At 41.9% G+C, this 21,216-nt stretch overlaps 1 protein-coding gene and 1 pseudogene across 1 annotated transcript; both read left to right on the forward strand.

Annotated features, from left to right (window-relative positions):
* Positions 1–113: 113 nt before the first annotated feature.
* LOC133901498 (grpE protein homolog 2, mitochondrial-like) lies at positions 114–9,598 on the forward strand (annotated as a pseudogene).
* A 7,903-nt stretch (positions 9,599–17,501) lies between these two features.
* On the forward strand, positions 17,502–18,215 carry LOC133901499 (4,5-DOPA dioxygenase extradiol 1-like; the record flags this gene model as incomplete). The annotated part of the gene is made up of 3 exons (XM_062342853.1): positions 17,502–17,571; positions 17,610–17,916; positions 17,998–18,215. Coding segments are annotated over 3 exons (543 nt in total), but the record flags the coding sequence as incomplete, so codon positions are not given.
* Between the last annotated feature and the right edge of the window lie 3,001 nt (positions 18,216–21,216).

Consider the following 21,216-nt stretch of genomic DNA (forward strand, 5'->3'; position numbering starts at 1 on the left):
CAATACCTTGACCGATCTCTTGCCTTAGGCGGCGGTAGATCCCAGCGAGGCTTAAGGTGAAGATCGTGGACCCAAGCTATCCTTGCAGGTGTGTTTAGGTCAGATCAGTAGCAATGAGTAGTAGTGGAGAAGGAGATTGGTGGTTGGAGATGGATGAGTTCCAAACGGAAGTCGCTGAATTGAAGCTGTTAAAGGAAGATCTGTCAGAGATTAGGGGCTTGTTGCTGGCCAGAAACGAGTTGGAATCAGGAACAGGCAGGAACGCTAAAGGAATACCCATGTATCCTCAGGTTGGAGATCCAGTTCTGCATGTAAGCAATGGAGGTCCGTATACACCCATCTCTCACCCCAATTCATTGGCTTATCCAGTAAATCATGGTAATGTGGCTACTATGCATCCTTCAATTGTCAATTCTTCTAATCTACCAATATGTATTGCACAATCAGTTCCTACTGTCATGCCTATAGGTGATGGAAGATATCCCTGTCTACCCCACTACAATCCTTATGGTCTAGGTGGGTCTCCTGTCAGAAATGAGTTAAGAACCGCAAGTCACATGATTCAACAGGTTGAGATACAATTACTGGGTGTAGGTAGGGGAAACCAAACTCATGCTTATGCAGAAGCTACCTTGAAGGGTCCTAGGCTAGAGATTCCTATGTTTGAAGGGGATAATCCTATTGGGTGGTTAAGGCACTATGAGAGGTTTTTTGAACTCACTGGTACACCATATGATCATTGGGTGAACATAGCGACTGCTCATCTAGCTGGAAAGGCAGAAAATTGGTTTACTGGGTTGGGTGTGCCTAGGCAACTAATTAATTGAGGACAATTCAATAGAATGGTTCAGGACAAATTCTCTATCATGGGAGTGCATGAGGCTGTAGCCAAATTCCATCACCTCAAACAAGATGGAACATCAACCCAATATGTGGATAGGTTTGAAGAATGTATGGCAAGCCTTAAAAGAGAGCATCCTTATCTTCAAGAAACTTTCTTTCTAAGTTGTTTTGTTGGGAGACTTAAGAATCATATCCAACACCAGGTCACATGTCATCAACCAGGCAATCTGCTGGAGGCCTTTTGGTATGCAAAACATCTTGAACAAGATGAGACCTACAAAAAGCCTATGTCTATTGGCAGACCTCATGTGAATACTAGCTAGCAAAACAAGCCAAATCTGGTGAAGGAGAGGCATCCACATGTGGAGAAGGTTCGGAAATGACCCTCCAAACATAAGACCCTCCAGGATTCCCCATTATAAAAGAGAAGCTATGGAAGGTTTGATCAAACAACTGTTGGACAATAAAGAAATAAGGCCAAGCATTAGCCCATCAGTGTTAGTTAGAAAAAAAGATGGTTCATGGAGATTGTGTGTGGGTTATAGAAAACTCAATTCTATTACAGTTAAAAACAAGTTCCCTATGCCTGTTATTGAAGATTTTCTAGATTTGTCACATGGTGCTGAAATTTTTAGCAAAATTGACCTCAGGTCTGGATATCACCAAATTAGAATGCTAGAGGAGGATATTATTAAAACAATATTTGGTACTCACCTTAGTCACTGAATACATTGTTATGCCTTTTGGATTGACCAATGCCCCTGCTACCTTCCAGTCTTTGATGAACAAATTTTTTGCTCCTTATCTTGGAAAGTTCATAGTAGTCTTTTTTGATGACATATTGGTTTACAGCAAGGGTGAGCAAGAACACATTGAACATCTAAGGGTGGCACTGAGAACCTTGCAGGAGAATCATTTATTTGCCAAGAGGAACAAATGTATATTTGGTATACACCAGGTTGATTACCTTTGGCATGTCATTACTAAAGAAGGAGTATCCACTGACTCCAAGAAAATCTCAGATATATTTCAGTGGCCAAGGCCAAGAGACATAACTCAATTGAGATGCTTTTTGGGGCTAACTGGATACTATATGAGGTTTGTAGATGGGTATAGTATTCTATGTCGACCTTTGTTTGATCTTTTGAAGAAAGATTCATTTATATGGGAGGATAAGCATATCAAGGTTTTTGAGCAACTCAAGACAATCATGACCAGCTGTCCTGTATTGGCTCTTCCCAATTTCTCAAAACCTTTCATATTGGAAACTAATGCCAACCACACTGGTTTGGGAGATATCCTCATGCAGGAGGGTAAACCAATTGCTTTCTTCAGCAAAACACTAGGGCCAAGATCAAGAGCACAATCTACTTATGATAAAGAAGCTATGGCAATATGGAGGCTTTAAAAAAATGGAGATACTATTTGCTTGGTAGCAAGGTGATAATCAGGATTGATCAACACAGTCTGAAATACATTACTTCTCAGAAGTTAATGGATGGAATTCAACATAAACTTCTACTCAAATTATTAGAGTATGACTTTGTGGTAGAATATAAGAAGGGCAAGGAAAATATTGTAGCAGATGCTCTATCTAGGAGGGCTAAGGCAGCAGAAGTCACTGACCAGCAATGTGCTACCATCTGTGTGGTGGAACCTAAATGGATTGAGGATGTCAAACAATCTTATCAAAGAGATACCAAGTGTCAAGAATTGCTACAAGTGACACAAGATCAACCTGATCAGTATATACATTTTGTGTCTGAATCTGGAATTCTGTACTATAAGGGAAGAGTATATGTGGGCAGTGAAGGCAACCTGAGGAACCAGTTGATCACTAACTTCCATGCATCTGCATTTGGGGGTCACTCAAGTATGAGAGCTTACCACAGAATCAAGAAATTATTTTATTGACCTAAGCTGAAAAAGGAAGTAGAAACATTTATCTCTGAATGTCTAGTTTGTCAAGTAACAAAGGCTGAAAATATGGCTAGTCCAAGGCTATTAGATCCCATATTAGTTCCAGACATGGCATGAACACATATCACCATGGATTTTATTGAAGGGTTACCAAAATCAAAAGGGAAGGACACCATTTTAGTAGTTGTAGACATGCTTACTAAATATGCTTATTTCATTTTATTGTCACACCCTTATACAGTATAACAAATAGTTCAGCTGTTCATGGACCACATATATAAGTTGCATGGCATGCCAACTTCAATTATTAGTGATAGGGATAGAGTATCTACAAGCTAGGGACTAGATGGACGTTCATAGTTTCCCGTTTACTTGTGTTTAGTACTGCTTACCACCCTCAGTTAGATGGGTAGACTGAGAGGGTAAATCTGTGCCTAGAGTCTTATTTGAGGAGCATGGTTTTTCTTGAGCCTAAAGAGTGGTACACATGGTTGCCAACTGCGGAATGATGGTACAATACTACCTACTACACTTCTCTTAAAATGACACCCTTCCAAGCTCTTTATGGATATCCACCTACACAAATTGGGGAGCTGTCCTTACCATGCAATATATCTGAGGAGGCCAAGGTGACCATCACTCAGAAGGAAATTATACTGAAACAACTCAAACAGAACTTCTTGCAAGCTTAGGAGAGAATGAAGTTGTATGTTGACAAGGAAAAAACAGAAAGGGAATTTGAAGAGGGGGATAATGTATATCTCAAACTACAACCTTACAAGCAAAATGCTTTTGGGCTGAGAGGAACACTAAAACTCAGGTCTAAATACTATGGGCCATTTAGAGTGTTGAAAAGAATTGGAAGAATGGCATACAAATTGTTATTACCTGAAGACTCTGGAATTCATCCAGTATTTCATGTCAGTCAACTGAAGCGTCATTGTGGGAAAACATGCTATACCCCTGCCTGGTTTACCCTTAGTGACTCAAGATGGTAAAGTCAAGACTGACCCTGAGACCGTTCTGGACAGAAGGATCATACCTCACAAAGGGGAACCAGTGGCGCAATGGTTGGTAAAATGGCTCAATCTGCCAGTGGAAGGTGCTACTTGGGAGGACATCACGTTCATCCAAAAGACATTCAAAGATTTCCATCCTTAAGGACAAGGATTGTCTTCAGAGGGAGGCACTGTTAGACCCCAAGTATTCACAGCTTGTGGCGTTTTTGAAAACAGCTGAAGTTCAGTTTCGTAGGCAAAGAAGTAAATCGGCAGCAGTTGTATCGGTTCACCGATTTCAGTTAGGCGCAAGTCCAAGACAATGTGGTGCATTGATCGATCATCCGACGACTCCCGTTGTAATTTACTTTACTGTGTCTCTAATGAGATTTAACTCAATTTACCACGTGATTAGCTATTTAAACCCTATGTTAGCTTAATCATGCGTATGCACTAATGTAATTCGGACTTGGCAGTTTATAACCCAGCTCCCGTAATGGAAAGGAATCAAGAATGTTCCAGAACATATTCTTAGCATATTCATAGTATAGGTTTAGCTATCTGAATTTTTCTCCAATTCTATGCGCTTTTCTGGTGTGTGGATTTGGGTGAAATTGTCCTGAATTTCTAGTTGTGTGGATCTGAATACTTGGGATCTCACATTGTTGATGCGATTCATCATTCACGCCACCTGTGTTGAGGGGTTTAGTGTTTAGGGCTCGTTGATCGATCTAAAATTGCTACCATTTATGTGCTCTTTGGTTGATTTGGAGGGCACTAGGATTTGAGATGGCATTGGATCCTGATCGTGCGGATGTTCCTAATGTAGTTGTGCAAAAATTCATCCGATATTGTTATTCTAGGAGGGAGGATTTAGGGTTGTAGATTATAATCAATGTGGGTGTCGGAGGATTAACTCCTGTCGCAGGGATCCTGAGAGACCCCTTTTTAGAGATTCGGCCGGGGGGATGATCCTGAATAAGTTCGTCGGAGGAATAAATGGGAATGAATGCAACAAGCCGGTGGTGGGGTGATGACTAGTGCAAGAAGAAGTAAATACACCGGAATTTAGACAGGTTCGGGCCGCACGGAGGCGTAATACCCTACTCCTGTATGGATGCTATAACTGTCCTGAGGAAGTCCTTCAAGGATGTTGCTGGTTACAAGGATGTTGGTTTAACTATGAGCTTGAGGCTCCTTGTTCTTCGGCTGGAACTGTGCTCAACCTTGCTCACAGTGTCTCTCGTTCTTGGTCTCCTTCGTCTTCTTTTTCCTCTTCTTCGGGTTGTTTGATCGATGTTCTCTCTTCTGTGTTGCCGGTAATTTTAAGTACTCGCCGGCCACGACATGCCCCGAACGGAAAGGAGGGGGCTCGAGTTCTGAGACGCCATAAATGAAAAGGGCGTCATCATTTCCTCTGGGTGAGGTGACCGGGGGTGGAAAATACGTCGCACGTCCGGTCGCCCGTCACCATAAATGCCCTGGCAACGGGCGCGGTAGAGAGGGCCCACCGGGCAGCCGCAGAACAACCTGGCGTGCTCACCCTGTCTTGTTCCCCTGCCACAGTAGTGCAGCAGACGGAAACGCCTTGATCCTCACGACGTTATCCCGAGGCAAGCCAGATGGCACGGGACGGGACCTGTGCAATTAATGACCCCACGCCTCTCTGCCAAAACGTGGCAGGAACTGACGCTGAGCGCGGCGGGAGCAGTTGGAGGTGTCAGGCCACGCACGCTCATTAAATGCGGCCTCGGACCTCTGGCTGGTTGACACCTCATCGACAGGCCCCTCGGGGGCCTTTCTGGGTCGTCGGGGTACTAAGTGCTCGGGGGTACTACTCACATCCCCGGGCACTCTCTCCCGAGAATGCCTATCCTTGTCCTCGGGGTGCCGGGTGCTCGGAGGTACTGTTCATCTCCCCGAGCACTCTCTCCCGAGCACTCTTGCACGAATCCTCGAGGAACCGAGTGCTCGGGGGCTGCCATGTGCAGCCCCGAGCACTCTCTCCCGAGCACTCTTGTACGGATCTTCGGGGAACCGAGCGCTCGGGAGCTGCCGCACGCAGCCCCGAGCACTCTCTCCCGGAATTTAGCTCTTCTGATCGTCGGGGGACTAGGGTGCTCGGGGGTGACCGGGCACCTCCCCGAGCACTTTCTTCCCGGTACTCGGATTCCGTGGATCATCGGGGAACTGGGTGCTCGGGGACCACTGACTGTGGCCCCGAGCACCTTCTCCCGGGACTTGAGCTTTTCTCATCCCACAAGAGGGACCTCGCGGGGTGGCGCCATGTGGCGGATGGCTGGCCTGGTCTCGCTATTCGGGGACCCCCGGTTCTTGATACACCGACAATGAGGTTTGATTCGCAGAAAAGAAGAGGGATGCTACGCAGAGACTTCCAGGGATGTATTATGTTTACTAATTGAGGAAGTGTATGATTGATATTTCTTCCACCCATTAGGGCTTTAGGATTTTAGAGTAGCTTATGAGGTCGTAAGAACTTTTCTTGCATATGGGGCGCTCATGGTACGAGTCTAACCTTTACTGTTAGAACATAGGGAGTGAGTTATGGGCAAAGTGATATTTTATTACTTAATTGGTATGGTTCGCTAGCAGCTTCTTAGGGATTTACCCAATCAACAGTGTTTGTTAAGATATATGTGTTCCATTGATGACTTCACATGTTAATTTTGATGACATTATGTGTAGTTGTTATGATTTGCTAAGAATCTTGGCTTCGGAATAGTATAGTGATCCTATCTGCTACATATAAGTTATTTCTGTTGAGCCTTTGATAAGTTACCTTAGTAAGAATTTATTTTGTGGAGCTTCTGTGCTTAACATAGCAAATTGGTAATCATCTGTTGATCAAGAGTTTAAAAAGCATTTATCATATATTTGTCTTTTGACTTTCATGTGAAGGTAATACGGATTTTATTTCTCAGTGTTATCTGTATACTTCTATCACATCATCCATCCATGTCGAAGCAATAAAGTTCTATAGGAGTGACGAATACTCTCTTTGTCAACAGACTCCTATCAAATTTATCTTTACTTCACTAAATTCACTGTCCCATTAAGGTCTGAACTACTCACTTTTAGCCTTCTGTCTAATGAGCAAAGAAAAAACCTCGTGCCATGCAAAATTCATTTTAATAAGGCATGGGGAATTTAGGAATTATGTTTAAGTTTCACCTGAAAAACGTGAAACATCATTTATAGGATAAAAACCCCCTAAAATGGTCTATATAGAAGAACAGAGGGTGTATTTCATAAACGAGATGGTGGTCTTCTACGATAAACTGCCTGTTTCTTTTCGTGGATATTCAATTGAGATAGCATAATACTTCTATGGGAGTGATTTTGTCACAAATGACTCATTCTTATTTTCTACATTTTACAAACATCTTGTTACTCCCACCAATAAAACCACAAGCAGGACAATCGTGGTGGGAAGGAGAAATTTTTTATGTTGCTTAAAAGTGTTCTTAGTTCTTGCCATGGTCGACCCTTTAATTTGTCTTATCAATTTTCAACCATAATATTTGACTCTTAATGTATTGTTGTCAGTCAGAAATGTAGGTTTCTATTGTTAGTTTTGTGGTAACATGAGGAAATACTGATGATGCATGTGTGCTTACCAAACATTCTCCTAGAAAACCAGTATATCATCTACTGGTGCTACTAGTAATCTGAAGTATTTGGCTTTAAGGACTACTGCATGTAGCGCCAGTCCCGGGTATGAGGTTAAATCATGGAGTACACTTGGCTGAGGGACTTTTTAGGGAGCACTTTAGTCCCCCAAAAGTAGTGCTCCTTGTTTGGGCTAATTCTGGCAAGTTGTTTTCCTGTCTCTAGCAATTGGTTCTGTTCTTACAGGAGTTCTTACTTTCTTAACGAGCAGGTCCCACACATGTTGGATCATAAATTGAGATACTCAACCACCATATTTCAAAGGTTTGGGTTTTCTTCTTCTTCGCCCCAACAAAGTGATAAGGAGGCAAACCAACCGAAAGACTAGGAAACTACCACACATGCATCAACTGGTGAAGCTTCAAATGAAGGCAGTAGTTCATCTGGAAGTGAGAAGGCACCAGAAGCAGGTTTGCAAGACTCCAGGTGTCATTCTTGTATTAGGAGGTGAGTTATGAAATGAACCGTGTTTTTTTTTTATTCAGGTATGGAAGACCTTGAATTTTCAATTGATGACATGGTGAAGCTGGTTCGTGAGAAGGACAGATTGTTGAAGTCCAAAGATGACGAAATCAAAGACATGAAGGATAAGGTTTTGCGCAGCTATGCAGGAATGGAAAATGCCATTGCTTGGACAAAGCGTGAATCTGAGAACTCCAAAAAATATGCAGTACAGGTCTGTTGTCATCATCTTTTGACTTCGAGTTTAGAACGATTGCCTTATAGATACTGATGTGTCCCATAAAATATTTTGAATTAGCTCTTCCTCATGGCATCTGTCATAATTGCGCATGCAGAACTTCTCTAAGAGCTTATTAGATGTTGCTGACAATTTGGCAAGAGCATCATCCGTTGTCAAGGAAAGCTTCTCAAAAATAGATACCTCAAAAGATTCTGCTGGAGCTGTGCCACTATTGAAAACCCTACTGGAGGGTGTAGACATGACTGATAAGCAACTAGCAGAGGTGCTTTGCTTGTTATGACTTTCCTTCAACTGAAAAGGAAACAGAGAGTTTCCTCCTTTAAAGGAACATTTCTTTCGACCAATTATTTTCCTTCATTTAAATTCTATGTGACAATACTCCCTAACGTAAATCTGCCCTCAAATTTGAACAGGTTTTCAAGAAGTTTGGAGTTGAAAAGTTTGATCCTTGAAATGAGAAATTTGATACTAATAGGCATTGTGCAATATTTCAAATTCCCGACCCTTCGAAACCATCAGGAACTGTTGCTTCTGTTGTAAAGGTATGCCATCATAAGTACACATACTATCTATTTGTGAGCAGATTTTAGGAAATTCAAGCATTTTGAGTTTGGAGTTATTGGCCTTGATCTATGATTGTCTTCATTTTAACTGTCAAATTGTTGATTCATTCATTTACTCATATCCTTAAAATTTGTTTCGATACAGATGTTTGGTGTTACAAATTGTACTGCAATTAAAGCTAATACCTCTGGAAAAGTTCCATGTATTCTACAATACAGCAGTACATGATTATTGCTTAGGCCTGGTTATTTGTTCTGTACTGTTCCAATAGGTGTCCTCACAGCTTCTGCCTTGAAGCTGGAGTTGCTATTTTGTTGAAACAGGGGCAGTTGATTTTGCTCCAGTACCGACAATTAACGATTATTTTCATTCATACCTTTTTTGTCCCATATCAAAACAAAAGAATTTGAGTGATTGCCTGATTGGATTCTTGAACATGTAGCATTTGCTTCTAACTGAATCTTTCAGTTACAGCATTTTCTATCTCAGCAAGAGCAAATTAATCAAAGTTAACTTTTATAGCATTCTCAAGATGCAATCACTTTAGAATAATAGAAAGTAGTTCCATTATTGCATGTCTCGTACATTTAACTATCTTACATACATTGCAGAACCTAAATGGTTTTGGACTGGCGATATCTTGCAAATTGAAATATTAGAATCGAAATTGCTAAACCTGTCTTGTACAGACAGTACAGTGTTCTTTCCTCCTAATGCAAGCATTTATATATTCCCAGTGGTGGCATTCGTAACAAATTTGTGATTTCAGGTGGGCTACATGTTACACGATCGTGTCCTACGCCCTGCCGAAGTTGTTGTTACAGAGGGAGGTACTGTTGAAGAGGCAGAACAGTCCGAGCAGAAAACAGCTGGGGATTAAATTAACTGTAGTTTAGTCGAGGAGATCGAGAAGAGACCAATGTTCTTTCGAGTATTATTTTTGCTTAAGAGTTTCAAACACGCCAACACAAAAAAAAACTTTTGACCTTAGTTGACAGTAAAGACAGTACGACAGGGTAGGCTGGCGCATCATTGTTTTGCTTGGAATGAAACCCCCTTACCCCTTTGTGTGTCACATTTGGCAGTAGCCCATGTACTAAGGTCATCTTTTGAACAGATACTTTGTTTCGTTCTAATGTACGCGGATCACACCGGCTACCATTTTGTTCCGATATGCGTGGCCTAGAATCAAATGCTATGTGACAGAACTTTGAGTCTTTTATTTTTCAGTTGCATGTTTAAGGTTTTTGCAGTCATATTTCACAGCTTCTGTGATATACAATTGCATGTGTTCTACACCAGTTGTTGAAATTTTGCCCCTTGTAGCGAGGCATTGTACTGTTGTACTGTGGATGGCGATCGCCTGGCACCGACGTGATTGAACACTTGGCACGAGTATTTGAAAAACATATTTGAGCTATTGGAAAAACTTTGGACTAGTATAAACTTAGTGTAATCGGCGTTTTCGCCTCTTCATTGATCCAAAACGGTTTAAAATTCAAACGCAACATTTAATTTGGTGCTGTTTCATCAATGATATTACTTCATCAGCTCTCAATTTGACGTGGTTTTAAAATTTCAAAAACTCTGTAATAGTATAAACTTTAAGAGCTTTGACCACTCACGTACACAAAACTATTAAGATTTTTAACTTAAAAAAGTAATAAGATTTGGGTTGTAAAGTTGATAGTATTAATATTACCATGGAAATATTCTCAAACCATTGCATTTTTAATATTTCTATTGACACATATTTAAAAAGCTAATGATAAAATATATGTCCGTGTCCAAAACGAGGTAAAAGGAAATAGAAAACTACGTGATTTTGGCTTTTTCACCGAATCAGTTGCCTCGGTGTATTTTTCTAAACGTTCTTGTAGGATGCATTATCATTGCATATTGCAGTTATCAAATGGTTCTACTCGAGGCATATCGTTTATATCTTTTAGTTCCCTATCAGATCAAGGGCTCAATGGGCATAAAAAATGAGATCTTTGCTGTAATACCGAATATTAAAAAGAAGAAAATGATACCAAATAGCTGAAAAAGAAGAAATTGAGAAAATTGACCAAAAGTTGACTTTAAGAACCGTTGCTCATATGAACAATCGGATACCGCAGTCGCGTTCATCTCGTTGAGACGAACCCATTTTACTATTCACACGTCCGTTCCGAACACTTTGTGACCCGTAGCAAGTTCAATAAATTTAAACCGTTGATTTTTTAATAAAAAAAAGATAAAGCTCTGGACGGGCCGGTCGTCAACCCGACCCATCCAGAGAACTCTCGAACACACACACACACTCTCTCTCTCTCTCTCTCTCTCTCTCTCTCGGCCATCTCTCTGCTGCTCTCTTCATCGCACCGTCGCCCCCTCCGACCGCCGTCACTCCCGCCGGCCGATGCCGCAACTGAGCCCGCCGCCGTCTCCGCGCCGCCTCCGGCCTTGCGCGCTGCCACCACCCTCTGTCACGGGCCGCCGTCGCCGTCTACCGAGCACCGCCCGCCGCGCACGCCGTTGCGCCGCGCTGTGCACCGGCCGAGCTCCCCGCCGCCGCGTCGTGCCGCCTCTGCCGGCCTGAGCTGCTCCGCCAGCCGTCTCGCGCCTCTGCGCCGTCGCGCCGGCTCGCCACTGCCGGCCGCCGTGCTGCTGACCGCCATCGAGCACCGCCGCAGTCACTCTCCGACGAACATGCTTCGTTGACTGAGAGGCAGACCGAAGGAAGCAGGCACAGACCGAAGCAAGGAAGCCGGCCGAAGAAGGAAACCAGGAAAGGGAAGGAAGAGAAGGAAAAGAAAAGAAAAGAGAAAAGGAGATAGAAGAAAAAGAAATAAAAAGAAAAAGGGAAGAAAGAAAAAGAAAAAGGAAAAGGAAGAAAAAGAGAAAAGTTGGAATTTTCGTAATTTTGTCGGATTCGTCGTCAATCCTCCAAAGGTGATTCTTCAGTAATTTCTAGACGTTTGTGGTTGAATTGAATCAATCAATTCCCGTCAAATATGTGATCGGTGATCCAATTTACTTTCAATGATCGTTGTTGAGACAAAGATGTAACACCAAAGTGATAAGTCTTTTCTGTTAATTGAACAAGATCTAATTAGTACAGGAGAACCTGATTTGACTTTAAGGTGGAGGTGTCACAACTTTTCTTGCCGTATGAGTCTCTGTTTAACATGCTCTAAATTATTGATGTATATGTGACGTTTTTGAGTGTAGGAAGAACATTCTTGTACTATATACGTTATTGATGTACTTTAGTACTAAAATATAATTGTGCAGGTGGTAACTCTTTCGAGCGTGTTTAAGCGGAGTTTCTTTACCACCGTCGGGTAAAAGGCAAGTAACGTAAGGGGTGCATTTCAATGCTATGTTTATATTCATATCTTACTTTTTGCAAGTAAAATTGAATTATTCAATATTCTCTAATCTATTTTGAGCACGGATGATATTACATGCTGTCGAACTTAAATTCAGTCAATTATATCAATTTTGATTATTTTGTTAGCGTCCTGAATCAATTGCAATGTTATTTAACATGAGACATAAAAAAAGAATATACGAATTGACGTCAATTCACATGCATACATATGCATATATGCATTTCATATAGTGATAAAGGCCGGTCACTGCTATCGTGCGTGACTCGTACCAGTACATGGAGTTGCATGAGAGGTTGGTATCGTCCAACGCAGAACTCTCAAATAGAGTTGCATCATGGTATTCATACATTTGGAAATCATTCAAAGAATATAAAATTATGAAATGTTTAATGCCATGATATACAGGAAACTGTATTGGAGGTTGTCGTTGTGTTCTGTCAATGAATATGTTTTAAGTGGTAACATGGTTTCTTTAAATTCATATGTTTAATTTTCCATAGTGAGGAAAATAGTTGTTTTCCAATATAATCTTTACTGAGTGAGGTATGTTTATATTCATAGCCGTTGCTTGCTGAGCTTGTCTCACCCCCGTTAACTCTTTTTAGGTACGCTCAGGCTGTTACTGTGCATTTTGGGGTATAGAATTTGGTAACTGCACGCACTGCCTCCTCACTATGGAAATGATTCAACTTGTGGTTGAAAACTATGTTTTGTTAGTTGTCGTCGTGTTGTAATAAGTTTGTGGTTCGGTCGCGTCGTGAGTTTTTTTATATCGCCTATATCATATATATCTTGCATGTGATTATTTTGTCAGATATACCGTATTTTTAAGGAGATGTTGTCAAATTTTTATTTTTAGCTGTTTTAAGCTTGGTTGTCCAGGGTGTTACATTTGCATTTCCACAGGGTTCATTGTATCATGGAGCGGTTAGAGACCATTCGTATTTTATATCAAACTGCATTTAATTTAAATTACAAATGCATTGCCAATGGTGGTTTGGTCAACTGAACATGTGGAGTAGAAAATAGCGACGAGGAATACATTCCTACGCATTATAATTGGTACTCGCATTATATATCCCTTCGTTTATTTTTTTCATTTTTGCTTTTTCCAGTCTATGAGATGCAACTTTGACTAATACTTTTATAACTTTATACTGATATATAAAACTATACTTTTTTTAAAAGGATGGATCTCATAACATAATTATGATATTTACAATCTTAGTAACTATAAATATCTTATTGATCAAACTATAGAAAGTTTGATGCCATTATTCTTGTGAGATAAAAAATAGAAAATAAATGGATTAATTATAAACCTGGGTTCCCACTGTGTGTGTTGAACTTGCAGGATTAGCAGCTAGGAAGCACGGATATTTCTAAAAATCAATGTATCAATATCCGATACTGTATTGATACGGATACTCCTTAGATACGCCTGAATACGCATACAAGGAGCCTCATTGTTTTTTATGATTTTTAAATAAATAAAATAATTCCGATACCTCTTGAATACATCTGGACTAAAATCCTCTCACCTTAGCCCTGTTGCCCCTCACCCCTCCCCGCACACTTGCCCAGTGCAGTAGTGCCCCACATGCTCATATGTCTCTAGATCTCACCGCCTCTGCTCGTCGCTGTCAGTCACCTCCACTCCTCACCAGGCCATCACCCCTCCTCAGAAGGCCATCACTGCCCCTCCAGGCTGCCGCCCCTATAAGGATCAGTGACATCCTAAAAGGGGAGGGGTGAATTAGGATACTTAAAACCATTCGGCTCTAAAAATTTTACAAGATAAACTTATATTATTTTCTATCTAAATATACTTTAAGTTTATCTAGTGTGTCTACTCTATCGTTCAAAATGTTTGCAACCTATTTTAAGAAGGTAAATTACAAGTATGTAAATGTAGAAACGTAAATAAGGTAGAGAGAACAAACTCAATATAATGAAAATTCATCCCGTGGTATCAATGGTATAAATACCACCCTAGTCCACGTTGGAGTTTTATCAAGGATATACTCCCGTTCAACAAGACTCTTTCGGTCACGGCTCTTAAGCCACCAAGCCACCAAGTCAAGGTCTCAAGCCAGATGAGCTAGCAAACCACCAAGGCAAGGGTCTTCGCGTCCCCATACAAGCTTCTTGCCGCCACTCCACATTAAGTTGAAGGGTCAACAAGCTTGAGAAACTCTGGCTCAAGGTGTCGAAGAGTCACCAAGACTCTAAAGTGCCGACATACCACTTGGTACAAGGTAGGATCACTCCTTGATCTACTCTCTACGTAGCAATCATATAGCAACACTTCTCTCTAGGCCTAATAGCACTAATTACTCCCTAATCTATGTGCTAATTACCTTGGATGATCACTTTTAGTACTTTGGTGGCTTGGATATCTTCTCAAGTGTCTATGAGTTTCTTTGGACTCTAATACCTTAAAATGGCCGAATGGAGGGCTATTTATAGCCCCAAACCTGACAACTAGCTATTTCTCCAACGGCTCAACTTTACTGTATACACCGAATGATCCGATGTAAACATCATTGTACTCATCGGACCAACCAGCGTGTACATTATCCAAAAACTAGTCGTTAGAACCCCACTCAAACATACTGTGAACACCAGATGTTCTAATGTGTTCACCAGCTCAATTGTCAGACCATCCGACATGTGCACTTGAGCCAACCGAGCCACTAACATATTCTCTGCACAAAATACTTCGGTGAGTATATCTTCAGAGTGTTGGACCATCCAGCGTGTATCATCTTCGTCTCTTTCTTTTGCCCAAACACTCCAGCATTGCTAACTTCATACGCCGGACCTTCCAGTGTGTACAGTTGCTATGGCTGAAACACTCCGGCGTGTGCAAACTCTTCTATGCCAAACTATTCGACATGATTATTTCCTGGGACTTATCCAATTCAATCAATCTTTGTCCCAGTAATGGTGACTTCTTCATGTATTGCATCCATAAGACCTACTAAAGTATATATTTGACAAACATATTAGTCATATTGACTAAATTATCATTAATCACTAAAATCACATTACATGCCCTAAGAGAGCTATGTTCGTTACACTCCCTCCTCACAAGGATGCCACCCGGTCACCCCTCCTTAGAAGGCCACCACGGCGCCACCTCTCCTCACCAGGCCATCGCCGGTCCTCACCAGGTCATCGCCCCTCAGAAGGCCACCGCCTGGCCACCCCTCCTCAGAAGGCCGCCATAGAGCTGCCCCTCCTCACAAGGTCGCTACCGCCCCTCAGCCCTCACCAAGTCACTAGGTCGTTGCCGCCCCTCCTCACCAAGTCAGCAGGCCACCACCACTCCTCAATCACTAGGCTACCGCCCCTCTGGTGACTTGGTGAGTGACTTTGCCGCCCCTCCTCACCAATATTTAGGGCCACTAGGAAGAGGAAAGTGGATAGTTGTAACCACTGGGAAGAGAATTTGTGGCTTGTAATGTATTGGAACCTTGTTATTCTTATGTTCCGCCTTGTTAATTTCTACAATGTATTAGAAGTTTAGAACCTTGTTATGCAATATTTATGGTTTGTTGAATTCTACAACATATATTGTCATGTGTGCTGCCCTTGTGAATATATAAATCTGTATTTTTTATTTTTTATTATATATATATATAGTTGTATCCGCATACCGGTGTTTTTGAAAAAATGTCGTATCGAAGTATCGCTATATCGCGTGTCCGTATCCGTATCGTTGTATCCGTGCATACTAGATTAGCAGGGACGCAAGGCATGTGTAGAGTGGTATCATAAGTCGTCGAGGGAAATATTATTCTGTTAAATAGTGGTTGAGACACTATATTTGGTGAGCCATAGTCTCTTAGACCTGTTAGGCTTCGCTATTTGAGGTCATCTGGGATAGGGAGTTGGAGCTCTGAAACTCTAGTAATATAGGACACGGCTAGCTAGTGACTTCTAATCTGGGACACTTCTTTCTAAATTGTGACACGCAGGAAAACCTTTTGCAACGAATTTTTCCATCTTCATGACACCCGACACGAACAAACTACTTAGTCTTTAAGTAAAAAAAAAATGTCCTCAACAAAATTAAACCTTGGAGGCCCCATCATGGGCGGACTTGCTATAATTCATGGTATTCAGCTTAAGACCCATTAATTTTGCAAAAAAGAATCGAGTATATGTAATGTATATACATGTGTGTAAATTGAGATGGGGTAGATTCAGTTTCGAGCCCACCTTAGTGGCCCAATCTCATCCAGTCGGCCTGCCCAGCCAGCCCACAGATCATGAGCCCATCTGCTCATGAGGCAGAACTCCTCGTGATGATGCCTCCACCAGACCGTGAGCTCGTCTCGCTTTCTCGTGACTCGACTCCTCTGGCGGATAGGCAGAGCGGCATGTGCCCTGGTGCCCTACTCATATGGCTAGGGTTTAGAGGGGTTCGGACGGCGGGCGATAATGGTGGTGAGCAATTGCAGGACCATACAGCTAGGTGGGGCCACATGCTCGTAGACTGCAGGGACGCGTGGCACCGACGAGCAGTGGCAGGACCAACCGAGTAGCGAACGGGTGAGCGGCTGCAAGACCAGGTGTCCAGCCATGACCCATGCAGGCGGGGCAGTGAGGCGAGGGCGCACACTGCAGGAAACTGGCTGGGCACTAGGATAGACTCCAAAGCCGAAAGGTGACCTGATTTGATCCCCAATTCGGGAATTCCCCATTCTATAATCCCTAATTTCCACGAGGAAAAGCTTTTACAAGGCGAATTTAGTGTCAGTACACTATTAAATTTTTCACTCTAATGTTTGTAATTTTTTCTATTCATCTATATACACAAGAAATGAAAGGTTATTCAATCAGATAGCTTACTTTTGTGCTGAAATTTCAATGGCTTGTAGAACCGCTGGCGTGTGGCATCTTCACTTTTTCTACTAAAAGTTCAATAATTTATAGATTATAGAACCATAAAGATCAGTCAAGTTTCACTAAAGTCGTCAGTTGTCAGTGCTGAAATTTCTATGTAACATGTGTATTTTTGCAATGTAGACTGCAGAACCTTGAACAATAAAGAAGAAAACGATGTGGCTTCCTCCTTAGCTTTTGAATGATTGCCTAGTTACGTTTCTAGAGCGTGACTTTTTTGTGCAAGTTAAGGACAATGATATCATTGAGTGATTCCAAGCCATAAAGAAACATCGAGTTGCATTGTAGTTTTCTTAATTATTTTGTTATTTCTCTAAATTAGCTAAGATCTCGCTACCATAAACAATTTTTGTACTCCAGTTATGCTAAACAATTTGTGTACTCCAGTTATGCTATCATAAATTTACAACCTTTTCTATTATATATATATATATATATATATATATATATATATATATATATATATATATATTAAAAACTTGAATACCCATTATACAAATCTTGGGTCCATCACAGGGCACCCCGGAGTTAGCCAAGAGGACAAAGGACCTCGTGGAGCAAGCCAGGTTCAGTTCGACCCCATGGAGGAGGACGATAACCGCGGGCTCTACCCCATGGAGGAGGACGACAACCGCGGGCTCGACCATGACACTTGGGTGTCGCTCATGCTCATGTACCCGATGATGGATATCTCAGTGTGCCAGCTCTATGTGCAGCCCGACCGCGACGCCGCATACCACTATGACCTCAGCCACGCGCTGGCGCCCCTGCGGGAGGATAGCGTCCTCATCCTCGGGTCCAGGAGCGTGATGCACAACCTACGCCAGAGGGGCATCCTCGGGTCACTGCCACTAGAGTGGGCCTCAAAGTTCGACACCTTGCTCAGGGACTCGCTCCTGAACTGGAGGTAACGACATCTTTAATATGTATATTGCTTGCCTACATATCTTTCGTCACCAGTTTAAGCTTTTCGATGACTCGTCGATAGGTACGAGGTCGTGAAGCAGTACGAGAAGGAACCACAGGGGAAGATAGCGCACCCGCCTCGGAGCACCTGCACCGCCACTGGGGACAGTGCGAGGGCGGAGCTATTCCATCATAGCTGGACGGGTTCCATCTCCTATGCTTCCTACAGATTCACCACCAAGAAATGAATCGATCGGCCTCAGAAGCATCCCAACGACTCATTTTCTTGTAACATTTTAGTTTGGGGAAGAAAGAGAGGAAGTTGGAACTAATCTTACAGGTGATCGGTATGTCAGTGATGAGAAACTGCTACGGCTGCAGGTGCCTGCAGTCGTAGCCTGCCATGCCATGCCTGTAGCTGTGCCCAAGAGCAGTCACAGCCACACCTGCAGCAACCACAACCACACCTAGCTAGGTCGCCTGCCGTAGAAGCCCCCACCACCTAAATCCCAAGCTATCGTTGCTCCTCCCGACACCAATCTATCTCCACAAACCTCATCTCCTACTCCATTACGACTGATTTGAGGGAAATTGCAGTGGATTAGGGAAAGGTGAGAAGAAGATTTGGGGTTCTAGGGTTTGTTCTTGAGGAGTGAGAGGGGGGATTGGTTCTATGCAGTGGAGTTAGGCACGAGTTCAAGCACATAGATAAGAGTTTGGTTAGAATGGGTAGTATAGTCTTTTTCTTCTCCCTTCTAATTTCCTTTTTATTTTCCAATTATTTTTTTTACCCCAAATGTCTAGATTGTAATGAATAAATAGTGGCAAAAGGAAGGGATAGAGTGTGGTTCCAATAGAATATTTGCAGTTGGGGATTTTGTAATGGCAACATTATAGTGGGAGTTCGGGTTAGTGGCAAGTTTGCAATTCTACCTTTACCTTTGGTGTTGCGTTGTATTTGCCTTTACAAAGTGAGGTGCTCTTTTTTTGATGCAAAAATAGTGGGTGCTTGGACGTGGCTTTCTGTCGCTACAACTCATATTTTTTTCAGCCATGAACAGTATACACGTTTGACATGCGGGGCTGACTGAAACTAAAAGGAAGAATATGGCAAGGTATTCAAGGGCAAGGAGAAGGCAATTGAGAAATTGTCTGGGAAGTGGGATGATAGCTATGCATTGCTACCCACTTTTAGAGAAGAGCTATTGAAGGCACAACCTGGAAGTATTGTAGAGATTGACATCGAGATTCATGCACATGAAGTGTGCTTCGGGAGGATGTTCATAGCTCTAAAACCCTGCATTGATGGGTTTCTACAAGGCTGTAGGCCTTATAATGCAATAGACTCAACACACTTAACAAGGAAGCATATAGGGCAGTTGGTAGCTGCAATTGAAGTAGATGGGAACAACTGGCTTTTCCTTATTGCATATGGTGTGATAGAGTCTGTGTCCAAAGAGAGTTGGATATGGTTTGTGGAGAACTTAGAGAGGGCAATTGGTAATCCTCTTGGGTTAGCCATCAGCACAGATGCTAGGAAAAGCATAGAGGGTGTTGTTTATCCAACTATAGAACATCGGGAGTGTATGAGACATGTATGGAAGAACTTCAAGAAGAAGTACCATGGGCCACTGTTTGCTAAAAATATATGGCTTGCTGCCAAGTTACACTAATAAGCAATTCAACTACCACATGAACAAGATTGCTGAGAGATATCTGATGCTATTGATATTTACAGAAGAATCACCCTTTTCTATGGAGCAGGAGACATTTCTCTGAGATATCAAAGGTGAACTATATTAACAACAATCTTTCTGAGTCATTCAACAATTGGGTGATGAAAATCAAGGAGTTGCAGATTATGAACTTGTGTGACAAGCTTAGGCAAATGATAATTCAGATATTTCATTTGAGGAGCCGGCTTGCAAGGAAAATGGAAGGAAGGATAATTCCAACTATTGTTAGTAAGTAAATGAACAAAGCAAGAATCTCAAGGATTATAATGTGTTAAGGAGTAATAATGATGATACAACTGAATTATTTGTCGTGTCTAAGAAAGGAGTGATATGGAGACATGCAATGAACTTGAAGGACCAGACATGCTATTGTAGAGCTCGGATAGTTAGTGGGAAGCATGTAACCATGTATTGGTTTTTATAGGTTCCCTCATGTCACCTGACATACACAACTATATGCATGAGTACTACTCAGTACGGAGGTTGAGGAAAACATATGCTGGAGTATGGAACCCAATATCACTAAGAAACAATGGACAATTGTAGATCCTGGTTTCAAGTTGAAAAAGCCAAAGCTGAGGAGAAAGCCTGAGAGGCCTAGTACTCATAGGATTAAAGCTTCTGATGAACCTGGTTGTAGAGAGAAGAGGACATGCCGTGAGTGTGGTTACACGGGCCATTTTGCAAAGACCTATCAAGGAGGACCTATAGCTAGGAAAAATGTAATTTTCATCCATTTTCATGTGATCCCTTTTTATTCATACATTGTCTATTAACTCCTTTTTTGGTGTAGAAAAGAACTCCATCCTCAGATCAAGGGAGCAATGATCCATCCAATCTTCATGGTGCAACACCTAGGCCAAGGTCAAAAAACTCTCTACTAGTGGATCATCTAGGTAACTAGCATTCAAAAGCCAATTTCATGTTCACTTGCAACATATTTACCACAACTTATACAAGTGTTGTTGTAGTGGCATTGCAAATGAGGTGACAACAAAGCCGCCAAGAACAAGGGGGAAGGGGAAAGAGAAGAGATGTTTTGTTGCAGCTTCAATTTGATGTGTCTTGGAGCATCAGTCATATGTAATCATCTTTTGGAAACTTGCTGCTAGTTAGGAACATGCTATCGTGAGCTATAGTTAGGAAACTGTGCTTGTGGTGTCAAGTTGAGCTATATGATGTAGGGCTTCGTGAGATGTACTCCTAATGTCTACTCATCTTTTATATGTGAAGATGAGGATAAACAAGATGATGCCAATCTTAAATTAGTTATTTTGTTATATTGCTTTGTGTTATCAGACTATATTGCTATCTAAAGCTGGGAAATGTGTGCTGTTCCACAGTGCCATGCCAAAAAAGATTGTCTGTCTTGTGTTTATTATCTAGTTTGAATGGCAAGCTTGCAAATTGTGTCCAAAGGTATTTCTGTTCTTAAAATAATAAAAACCCCTAAATAAACCATGTTAGTCAGTCATCAGTCCAATGGTAGATATCTTGGGTTTGAGTCCATTTTAATGGCAACAATGCAATTGTGCTTTTTATAATGGTAGATTCACAATAACGGC

This window comes from Phragmites australis, chromosome 20 (assembly GCF_958298935.1).
Source record: "Phragmites australis chromosome 20, lpPhrAust1.1, whole genome shotgun sequence".
Taxonomy (NCBI): domain Eukaryota; kingdom Viridiplantae; phylum Streptophyta; class Magnoliopsida; order Poales; family Poaceae; genus Phragmites; species Phragmites australis.